The sequence below is a fragment of the Humulus lupulus genome, chromosome 1 (assembly GCF_963169125.1).
Source record: "Humulus lupulus chromosome 1, drHumLupu1.1, whole genome shotgun sequence".
Taxonomy (NCBI): domain Eukaryota; kingdom Viridiplantae; phylum Streptophyta; class Magnoliopsida; order Rosales; family Cannabaceae; genus Humulus; species Humulus lupulus.
The window spans coordinates 64,411,506-64,423,897 of record NC_084793.1 but is presented as its reverse complement, the minus strand read 5'-3'; the positions used below and the strand labels follow the sequence as shown (position 1 = coordinate 64,423,897).

General features: G+C 34.8%; 1 protein-coding gene and 1 non-coding gene across 2 annotated transcripts; one reads left to right on the top strand and one right to left on the bottom strand.

The window, feature by feature from the left end:
* Window positions 1–6,230: 6,230 nt before the first annotated feature.
* Window positions 6,231–10,147, bottom strand: LOC133815738 (uncharacterized). The gene is made up of 7 exons (XM_062248546.1): window positions 10,085–10,147; window positions 8,460–9,953; window positions 7,567–7,744; window positions 7,352–7,518; window positions 7,146–7,265; window positions 6,936–7,052; window positions 6,231–6,725 (listed from the first exon to the last, which is right to left on the bottom strand). The coding sequence occupies exons 1-7, from the start codon at window positions 10,145–10,147 to the stop codon at window positions 6,231–6,233; spliced, it is 2,634 nt and encodes an 877-aa protein (XP_062104530.1).
* Window positions 10,148–10,634: 487 nt separating this feature from the next.
* On the top strand, window positions 10,635–10,741 carry LOC133813244 (small nucleolar RNA R71). The gene has a single exon (XR_009884277.1). It is a non-coding gene; the product is annotated as a small nucleolar RNA R71 (small nucleolar RNA).
* Window positions 10,742–12,392: the final 1,651 nt, after the last annotated feature.

Genomic DNA, 12,392 nt, shown 5'->3' with positions numbered 1-12,392 from the left:
GTTAGTAAATTTATTTGTTAAATTTATGATAACTTATTGGAGCTTGATTTCATAGGCCCATGGTCCCCATTGTACCTTGGATAAAATCATCTAGATAGTCTCAATTAATTGATTTAATTATCAATTAGAATGATCAATGTTGACCAGGTCAACTTTGGATAGTTTCATAGAGTTTTACAATTTAGAGAAGAAAAAGGATTTTAGGGCAGATTTATTAATTAAGAAAAATTGTTGTCTAAATTAATAAATAAGTTTTAATCAATGTTCAAATTATAAACAATTAATTTGATAAAGGATTTAATTAATTAATTAATTAATCAATAGAAAATAATACAGACCTTGATTTTAAGTCCAATTTGCTTATAATTATATGGAAAATTTCACGGGCCTAAAGTCTATGAGAATTTCGACCTAATGGTTGATATTATCTATTATTTTATTGATTTTTTAATTAAACTAAATTACCTATTTGAGACTATAAAATGAATGCTAAGTGAGAGTTGAAATTAGATTATTGAATCACTTGTTTTGGAGAAGATCAGAAGATCTATCTTGATGCTCTCTAGGTTTTAGATTCTCTCTACAACTTAAGTCCTTTTCTAAGCTTCAATATAATCTTCTATTCTTCTTCTCCTTGTATCTATCTCATGTTGTGCGAAAAATAATGAATATGCTTGCAAGTGTACAAATCGAACAAGTAGTAAAGTAGTCTAAAGACAGATATCCTCCCACAAGAATTAAAATCAATTAAATAAATTAAATAAAGCAAATACTAAATCCTACTTTATCTAAGCAATCAATTTCGAAAGATAACAAGAAGTAAAATAATAAATAACTTTGAATTTCAAAGAACAAATAACTAAATGTGAATAGATTCAAGATAATAACAATTGTTAAGGTTTCAACTTCAGTCTCTAACAATCTTACCCCTAATCATTAATGTGCCTAAATTAATCCAATATGTTCAAAAACCTAGAGCATTGTTTTATCTTTATACCCTCTCTCGAGTGCCGCATAAAGAATGTGCAAGTGATACCTAGCCTATATCTCTATATGACCATTTATCCTTACCTTCATTAAGTTCCACTCTAGAAATAATCCTAAATATTCCACCTCTCGGTTTTACACTCTATAATTATCTCGGTTACCTAGATTTATGCTTATCTCTCAATCTCACATAACCTAAATAGTTATACCCGCGTCCGGATTGTTTGAATGTTCCTATCTCAAGTAATAATCTTCACAATCTAAATACAACCCTAATTATAATTCATTTACTGTAAAGAACAATATGAAAATCACAATTAAAGCAACAATGATTCAAAGTAAAAGATAAGAACAATATTGGACTAAAATAGACTTTGCATTAATCATAAAAATAAAATCATGTCAAGAGTTCCATCTACACCCTAACAAAATAAGAAAATTAGCCACACATGCTGTGGTTTGTAATGTCAAATATATTGTAATTATCTAAAAAGAACAAAGAAATAAAGAGGGAAAACGAAGAACGCTAAAGAACTCCGTTGATATTGCTTGATTAACTTCATAGATCCTTCTCCACTGAGTCTCCTCCCCTCTAAATGTTGTTTCTTTTCCTTTATATATGTGTTGTGGTTGTGGCCTAGTCTCCAAAAATCTCCTTATCCGTCATACTTTTTAATTCAAGTGAAAAACGTGAGGAAAAACACGTTTTCCTATTTTTGTGGCGCAACTGCTACATATCGCCATATCCCGAGCGACGTGTCGCCATATGACAGGCGATGCATTGCCTTATGTCAAGCGACATGTCACCTTGGCTTTTTCAGGTTTTAAATTTTCATGAATTTCAACAACTTCTTGCCTCTAGGAAGCGACATAACGCATCATTCTCTGACTTGAACACCCAAAATAACATTCAAAACACCTAAAAACTCAATTCGTGCACACTTAAATGAAACTCTTCAAATCTACACAAAAATTAAGGATAAACAAACCATTCTAAGAATAAAAATCAATATTTGAGTGCATAAAACATGCACTCATCATACCCCCAAACTTGTACAATTGCTTTTCCTCAAGCAAAATAGACTCTTAGTAATAGCAAACCATAACCAAAACAATGAATTCTTAAACACTAAAAATGGCTAACACAACCAAATCAAGAATGTTTATTTAGACTCAAGGGTTAACTTCTCAAATTACTAACTCTTTTCAATAACTCAATATATGAATTAAAGCATAAAACTAGAATTTAAGCAAATCAATACTCAAATGTTAATATTACCCTCTCATTGTATACAAACATCTCTAATAATCTCAAACAAATATGTAGCTCATGTGCATCAAGACAAAAATAATGAACAAATAACAAAGTGAAAACAAACATAAGCTCACTTGATCAACTTGTCTCCATTAATGTAAATCAAGAGGTCTACATTTGGCTTATATCATTAGGCTCGGGTCACTGGTGGATGAGAATAGTCATCTAGGCTTATTTTCACACCATAAACTTACAAAAAAACTAACTTTAAACTATAAAGCTTCCTCTTTTCCCAAAACATTCTTTTCACACTCTCATTCCTTCAACTATTTTTTTCATCATTGAGTTACTACTTCCCCCAAACTTGTTTCTTTCCATTTTTTCAATTCCTTTTCATTTCAACATTTTTTTTTCTTTCAAAAACATTCATCTTATTTTTTTCTATTTATTTTGAAAAGAAACTGTACACGCAACACAATTGAAGAGTAACTCACTTTTTACATTGAAACCCAACACATCATCATTTTTCCAATCACACAATCATAATATATCACATTCCCCTCCTTTACAACACTTTCCAAAAATCAATACAAGTCATCCTATGATTATGATGCAAAAGAGGGTAAAAGGATAGAAATTAAGCAAGTTGAAATTGGCATGTCACAAGCTCAAAATGTGTTAAAAAAACAAAGAATAAGAATGCCACAATAGCTCAAAAAGGGAAACAAAAGGAAAAATATATATAGCTTAGCTTTTTGGCTCGAACGATTCAAAGAAAATGCCTCTATCATTTCTACATAACAAAGATCTAGGATTTCGCCTCAACGGATTGATCAAGCAAGTTCTAGTTGTATCCATGTAAAAAAAAAGAAAAAAGAATCAAAGTCTCTATAATACCCACAAAGCCACATATTGAATAAGAATCATAAAGAGATACTTTAACAAGAGATAATAATATTAACACCAAGTAAGATAAGCCAAGCACACAGTCAATAAACTTCAAAACACACACCAAGCGATATCAAAGCGTTAAACATAATAGTCATCATTGAAACCCATGAGTCATAAAGTCAACATCTCAATTTAGTCAAGTACAGTCATCCAATAAAACATAAAAAAAAAATAAAAACTAAGAAAAATATAATAAAGGAAAATAAAAGAAACATAAACTCTTCCCCCCCCCCCCCCCCAAACTTAATAAAAACAGTGTCCCCACTGTTTAACAAGAAAATATCAAGGAAAGAAAAGAATACCCCATGGCCTGACTAAGGATCGTTGACCATATCATCACCGTCATCAGCAACTGGTGGCTCCTCGGGCTTTGGAGAGCGGTATGGGTCATGAAACAGTCTTCGAAATTGTGGAAAATGACAATCGCGAAATTGTTGCTGTGATTGATTATGAACTGTCGCCGTGTAGTTGTAAAAGTGAAACTGACACTCCTGCATATTAGACAGACGATGATGAAGACTCCAATTGGACAACTCCAGGTTAGCCAATCACTTTCCCCGCTGAACCGATATTTGACCAATATCATCAAGAGAATAATGCCTATCCTCAGCAGGTTGAGACGAAGAAGCGCGCTGAGCTTGTCTGTCATAGGCACGTAGCCAAATTTGATTATCATAATTCGGTTGTTGGAAAGCATAAGGTGGCTGTCGGAGACATGGATGTGGAGAAACTGGTGGTGGTAGGACATTCTCAAGATCGTCCACCTCAAATCCAAGGCCAGAAGGACGAGGAGTTCCACCTTGCCAGAATGAACCACGAGTCAATTTACCATGATCTATAGTGGTATTTTGCAAACAGTGCTTAATCTCATTCATCGAAACACCAAATCAAACTGGCATGACCATGACCACTAGTAGTAGCACCCCTCCTAATCTTCAAAATACTGTTCCAAATCAAAATCCCCACATCAATAGTTTTGCTCGCACAAATACAATACAAAAGCACCATGCGGTCAACTGGAATCTTAGACTTATTGGTAGAGGGCATCAATGTTGAACAAATAAAAATATTTCATGCTTTGGCATAAGGATTCAACACTGTACTAAGCACATTACGGGGCACTGTCGAATTAGTAGTAGAATAATTCCAATCAATACCAGGGGGAGCAAGTTGACTTAAAATAAATCTATAATATGGACCCTCTCTCACCATAGTATGATATTCATCATCCAGAATTCGTGGTAACCCATAATATGCATGAATCACCGATGAAGAAAAATTCACAATTCAACCCCTTACCATCACAAAATTGTTCTCTTTTTGTTGGGTGCCATTAGCATAAAATTCTCTAACCACACTAATATTCCCCATAATGGAAACCTCACATAAGCGTTGCCATCCACGTTCTTGAATCATGCTCAACAAATTGCCATCACTTGGCCCCAGCTGAAAAGAAGATTCCATTATGATTTTCTTATTCCGATCATTATACAACTTATATTTACCCTTGGCCTCATCATTTACAAAAGAATGTTGAACAATGAAGGACACTAAGGTAGAGGCCTCGGTTCTCTTCTTTTTAATCCCCATAAGCAATAATCAAAGACCCTCACAACCACTCTTGAACCCAAACTACCTCTCACAAAACACCAAAATTCTTCCCTAAACTCCAAGGAAAAGCACCAATCATAAAAAAAATATTAACATCCCACATATACTAAATCAATGCATAATTTCCGAAATCAAGCACTCCAAAACTTGCTAATGTATCTCCAAGCATAAAAAAAAAAATGAAAACTACCAACAAAATGAAAGTAATTCCTCAAAAATCAATGGAAACTATCATTGGAGCATTTTATCAAACACTTGATATGCATTAAAGAACCACACACCTCCAAGACCTATATAGATATTAAATCTTCTCCAAGAGTACATATCATCACACAAAATAGTCCAAACTTCCAATCATCATCAAAATAAAACAAAGAATTCAACCAAAAGAAGATAAATAACCTTGATTGGGATGGAATGGAATCCCTTCTTCATCTCCATTTTTCCATTGAGAAAATTTTGAGAAATATAGTTTAGAGTAATAAATGATAGAAATAAAGCAAGGAAATAATAATGTGAGGAGAATGAATCATACAAGATGAGAAGTATGAGGAAGATGATGATTAATAAAAATGATGGTGATAGAGATTGAAGAAGAAAAAGAAAAAAAAAGGGAATGTGGGAATGGGAGAGTAGGAAACAAAAGGAAAAGAAGTAAAAGTAATTAAGTAAAAAAAATGAAAGAAAAAAAACTACCTAACCTAAAAAAAACGTGACTTTTGTGCTGGTTTTTTTATTTTAAATTTTAATTTTTTTTACAGAAGTGGCGATGTGTCGCCACTCACCAGGCGATGTATCGTTTGGTGCGATTAAAGCTAAGGCGATGCGTAGCCAAAATCCGACTGACGCATCGCCAAACTCTCTGTTTTGAGGCCCAAAAAGGCTCGAAATTCCAATTCTAGCGATGCATCGCCACTATGCAAGCGATACATTGCCTGACCCAATTTTTTTTTTTTGAATAAAACTTTAAAAACTAAAATTAAAAATAATCCTAAACTAAAATACTAAACTTTACGAAAAATAAATACAAGTTATCAAAAAGATGGGTTGTCTCCCATGTAGCGTTTAATTTAAAGTCTTTAGCTAGACCTTGTACCTCAATACCAAACCACTAATCAACGAGCTTAATGCTCAACATTTTCTCTACTTCTACTCCAAAATAATGCTTCAACCGTTGGCCATTTACTTTGAATGCAGGTTCATCACCTCTTTGAATCTCAACAGCTCTAAATGGAAAGACTTGAATAACTATGAACGGTCGCGACCAACGAGACAATAATTTAATGGGAAAGAGTTTAAGACGAGAATTGAATAAAAGAACCTTCTCTCTTGGTACAAACTCCCTTCGAAGAATTTTCTTATCATGCCAATTTTTCGTTCGCTCAGTGGATTCTCATAAGCTTCATGATGAATTTGTTCTAACTCATTAAGTTGGAAGAAGTCTTTTCTCTCCTGAAGCTTTCAAATCAAAATTCAGCTTTTTAATGGCCCATTGTGCACGGTGCTCAAGCTCAAATGGTAGATGAAAAGCCTTTCCAAACACAATTCGATAAGAAGACATGCTGATAGGTGTCTTGAAAGCTATCCTATATGCCCATAAAGCATCATCAAGCTTATTAGACCAATCATGTCTATTAGATTGCACCGTTTTCTCCAAGATAAGCTTAATTTCCCGATTAGAGATCTCTGCTTGACCATTTGATTGTGGATGAAAAGCTAGGGCCTTCTTATGTCTTACTCCGTACTTTGTCATATGAGCATCAAAACCCTTATTATCAAAATGGGTACCTTCATCACTATGTATTGCTCTCGGTGTACCAAATCTAGAAAAAATATTCTTTTGAGTAAATTTGACTACAACCCGAGCATCATTTGTAGTTGTTGTAGCAACTTCTACCCATTTACTTACATAGTCCACCACCTAGAGAATGTATAGATTACCAAATGAAGGTGGGAATGGTCCCATGAAATCAATACCCCACACATCAAAGATCTCCACTTCTAGAATGTTAGTGAGAGGCAATTCATTTCTTCTAGAGATGTTTCCCACACGTTGACACCTATCACAACTCTTCACATATGCATAACAATCTCGATGTAAAGTAGGCCAATAAAACCCACTATCAAGGACCTTTGCAGCAGTCCTTGCAACTTCAAAAGGGCCACCCACAAGAGAAGAATGACAATGGAATATAATCTCACTTACTTCCTCTTCCGGTACACATCTTCTTATAACAATATCCGCACACTGCTTGAAGATAATTAGATCATCCCAAATATATTACTTCACATCATGAAAAAATTTCTTCTTTTGTTGAGAGGATAGACCCGGTGGCAAAACCTTGCATGCTAAATAGTTGACAGAATCAGCATACCAAGGGATTTTAGTTGCCACCGAGAATAATTGCTCATCCAGAAAAGCTTCCAAAATTGATGAACCATCATCTCCACTATTTACCCCCTGAAGAAGAGATAGATGATCAGCCACTACATTCTCACTTCCTCACTTATCTCGGATCTCCAAATAAATTCTTGGAGCAATAGAACCCATCTAATCAAGCGTGGTTTAGCATCCTTTTTCTCAAACAAGTACCGAATAGCTGCATGATCGGTATAGATTACCACCTTAGATCTAATTGTATAAGGACGAAACTTGTCACAAGAATAAACCACCGCTAACATTTCCTTCTCGGTAATTGTATAATTCTCTTGAGCTTCATTTAAAGTACGACTAGATTAATATATAGCTCTAAAAATCTTGCCTCTTCGCTGCCCAAGAGTTGCTCCAATAGCAAAGTCACTTGCTTCACACATTATCTCAAATGGCTCACTCCAATCGGGCACAATAAGAACAGGTGCTGCAATAAGTTTCTCTTTAAGGACATTAAAAGCTTTCAAACATGACTCATCAAAAAGAAAAGGCTCATCATTCTCTAATAACTTGAATAATGGCTTAGTAACTTTAGAGAAGTCTTTAATAAATCTCTTATAGAAACCGGCATGGCTGAAAATACTTCAAATCCCCTTCACATTAGTTGGTGGTGGTAAGGTCTCAATAGTGGAAATTTTTGCTTTGTCCACCTCCAAACCCAAAGAAGAAACTCAATGCCCAAGTACAATCCCCTCCTTAACCATGAAATGGCATTTCTCCCAATTAAGAACAAGATTGGTCTCCACACATCTTTTGAGAACTATCCCAAGGTTGCACAAACAATAGCCAAATGAGGAACCAAAAACTGAAAAAATTGTCCATAAATACCTCCATTACATTCTCCACTAAGTCAGCGAAAATGGCCATCATACACATATGAAAAGTGGCTGGTGCATTACACAAGCCAAATGGCATCCTACGAAAGGTGAATGTACCATATGGACAAGTAAAGGCGGTCTTCTCTTGGTCCTTCGGAGCAATAACAAGTTGGTTATATCCCGAATGACCGTCTAGAAAACAATAGAAATCGTGGCCCGCCAAGCGATCTAACAATTGGTCAATTAAAGGCAAGGGAAAATGATCCATCCAAGTTTCCTTATTCAGCTTCCTATAATCAATACACACTCTCCACCCCGTCACAGTACGAGTTGGAATTAAATCATTCTTTTAATTCATTACAACAGTCCTTCCTCCTTTCTTCGGTACCACTTGAACCAGACCCACCCGTGAACTAATAGAAATGGCATAAATAATTCTAGCATTCAAAAGCTTCAAGACTTCCGCTCTCACAACCTCTTTCATAGTTGTATTAAGACGACATTGATGTTCAATAGAAGGCTTATAGGAGTCATCCATAAGAATCTTGTGCATACAAATCACTGGACTAATGCCTTTAATATCTGAAATTGACCAAGAAAAGGCGGATGAATACCTCTTTAAAGTTTCTAACAAATTCCTTTCATCTTCTTCATTCAATGATGCTGAAATTATTATGGGTTTGGTAGATCCATCACCCAAAAATGCATACCAAAGATGTGCAGATAATTGCTTCAAAACAACGTCGTCACTAGTAGTATTATTTTTCTCCAAGCTATTATCGAGAGTTGGAGCCATATAGATATCTTCCTTTTTAGGCACCTCCTTTTCTACCAGTAATGCTTCTAAAGCAAAGACACTATCGACCACCTCCATATCATTCATTCCCAATTCCACTCCAAGGTCCTCTTTAGAAATCAGTGTTATCAAAAAAAATTCCAAAGGATCATTATGAAACATGGTCTTGAAAGAGTCTCTTAAGCATGGAGTAACTACATCCACTCTTTTACACTCCACATGCTCCTTGGGAAATTTTATAGCATTACTAATATTGAACTTTACTTCTTCGACATTCACCCTTAGAGTCATGTTACCATCATGTACATCAATCAAAGCTTTCTCGATTGCTATTATAGATCTTCCCAAGATTATCAAAATTTCTTGGTCTTCCTCCATGTCAATCACAACAAAATCAATCAAAAAAATGAATCTATCAATCTTCACAAGAACATCTTCAATGATAACTCTAGGATACGTCAAAGAACGATCCGCCAATTGTAAGGAAATAATAGTTGGTGTGACCTCTCCAAGATTGAGTTTTCGAAAGATAGAGAGAGGCATTAGAGTGATACTAGCACCCAAATCACACAAGGCCTTCTCAATATGTAGTTCACCAATAACACATGGAATTGTAAAACTTCCTGGATCTTTCAACTTTTCCGGTAATTGTCTCTTAATAATGGCACTACATTCTTTCGTTAACTTCATTGTTTCATAATCTTCTAACTTACGCTTCTTAGACATCACCACCCTCATAAACTTAGCGTAGTTTGGCATTTGTTCAATGGCATCTACAAAAGGAATGTTAATATGTATTTTCTTGAAAATATTCAAGAACTTTGCAAAATTTTCATCAATCGCCTTCTTGTGAAATCTTTGAGGAAATGGTAATGGAGTAGTAATCTTGGGTGTGTTGTCCGTAAAAGTAATTGAACTCGGATTAGCCACTATTGGATATTTCTTCGGAATCCTCTCATTTTTCTTGTCTTCTTCTTTCTCACCATTCATTGGGATCTCATCAACCTTTTTCTTCTCAACTGTAGGAGTATCTAATTCTTTTCCACTCCTCAAAGTAATTGCATTACACTCTTTTGGATTATTCTCCGTATCACTTGGAAAGATCTAGACATTTGAGTCTTCCTAGTATTGCCCAATTGACCCACTTATGTTTCCAATGTCTTCATCGTTGCTCCCATATTAGTACAATGTGATTCAATATTGTTGAGACGAGTGTCATGTTGATCTAGCCTTGCCTTGGAGTCCACTATGTAAGTCTTCAGTAACTCTTCAAGTGATGGTGAAGGCTTCTCCCCCATTTTTCTAGGTGGCTCTTGAGGTGGTTGGAGAAAGTTTCCATTATTGGCACAGGAAAAATTTTCATGATTGCGAAGGCCAGGATGGTAGTATGTGGGAAAGTTGTTGTTGGGCCTAAAGTTATAGTTTTGATTAGCATATTGGCATTATTCATCCACCAACCCATTCGAACTAGAAGCTTGTGCTGCACATACTGTTTCTTGGCTTGTCACTACTTTATTTTCAGCGAGACCCTTAATTTGATTAGTCAAAGGAGACATCTATGCCATCCGTGACATTATTTGATCTACTTAAAAAACCCCAGCTGCCTTCTTAATCGTCGATCTCTCACTCTGTCATTGACATCTATTCATTTCCATATCCTCAAACAAGCTTAATTCTTCTGCCGGTGTCTTTGATAAAATGGTTCCGCCAGATGTGGCATCAATATGTAATCTTGTTGGTCCATTGAGCCCATTGTAGAATAGTTGAACCTGAAACCAATCCTCTATGCCATGTTGAGGACATTTTATGAGAATCTCCTTAAATCTATCCCATGGCTCATACAATTTCTAGGACTCCATCTGTCTAAATTGAGTAATCTCAGCCCTTAGTTGTGACGTTTTAGATGGCAGGAAAAAATTGGTGAGGAATTTTTGTGCCATATCCTCTCAAGTAGTCACAATTCCTGGAGGTATAGATTGAAACCAAGCTCGAGCTCTATCTCTCAACAAAAATGAAAATAGCTTCAATCGTATAGTATCTGCCGTGACCCAATTGATCTTGATCGTGTCACAAATCTCCAAGAAAGTTGCCAAGTGAATATTGGGGTCTTCATCAGCTAGGCCAGAATATTGATTTTGTTGTACCATGTTAACCAAGACTGGTTTAAGCTAGAAATTGTTGACATTCACCTGTTACTTTTGAATGCCTGAATAATTGTCATTCACAACTAGCCTAAAATAGTCTCTCAAGGTCCGGTTTGCTGGTGCGTTCATAGGAGCATTATTATTGTTGGCTGGTACATTGTTGTTGTTAACTTGGTCCGCCATTTTTCATGATCTAGCTCGTCGCTCTCTCCTAATGGAAGATGTACTTCTTTCAATTTCAGAATCTAGTGGTAGGAGATTTGAGAGGCGAGCTTTTCGCATACACCTTCAACCACAAAATAAATTTAGAAACCAAAGTTAGTAAACAAACAAACAAATAAATAAATAAATAAATAAAATACTTAGATTAAAATTCGATATTTTCTTTGCTATAGTAATTCAATTTTAATTTCTTTTTTTAATCCCTGACAACGGCGCCAAAAACTTGTTGCGTAAAATAATGAATATGCTTGCAAGTGCACAAATCGAATAAGTAGTAAAGTAGTCTAAAGAAAAATATTGTTCCATGAGGATTAAAATCAATTAAATAAATTAAATATAGCAAATACTAAATCCTACTTTATATAAGCAATCAATTTTGAAAGATAACAAGAAGCAAAATAATAAATAACTATGAATTTTAAAGAACAAATAACTAAATGTGAATAGACTCAAGATAATAACAATTGTTAAGGTTTCAACTTCACTCTCCAAAAATCTTAACCCTAATCATTAATGTGCCTAAATCAATCCAATACGTTCAAAAACCTAGAGCATTGTTTTATCTTTTTACCCTCTCTCGAGTGCTGCATAAAGAATGTGCAAAAGATACCTAGCCTATATTTCTATACGACCATTTATCCTTACCTTCATTAAGTTCCATTCTAGAAATAATCCTAAATATTCCACCTCTCTGTTTCACAATCTAGAATTATCTCGGTTGCCTATATTTATGCTTATCTCTCAATCTCACATAACCTAAGTTGTTCTACCTTCTGCCGGATTGTTTGAATGTTTCCCTCTCGAGTAATAATCTTCACAATCTAAATACAACCCTCATTATAATTCATTTACTCTAAAGAAAAATATAAAAATCAAAATTAAAACAACAATGATTCAAAGTAAAACATAAGAACAATATTGGACTAAAATAGACTTTGCATTAAATCATAGAAATAAAATAATGTCAAGAGATCCATCTACACCCTAACAAAATAAGAAAATTAGCCACACATGATGTGGTTTATAATCTCAAATATATTGTAATTATCTGAAAAGAACAAAGAAATAAAGAGGGAAAACAAAGAACGCTAAAGAACTCCATTAATATTTCTTATTTCACTTCTTAGTTCCTTCTCCAATGAGTCTCCTCCCTTGTAAATGTGTTTATTTTCCTTTA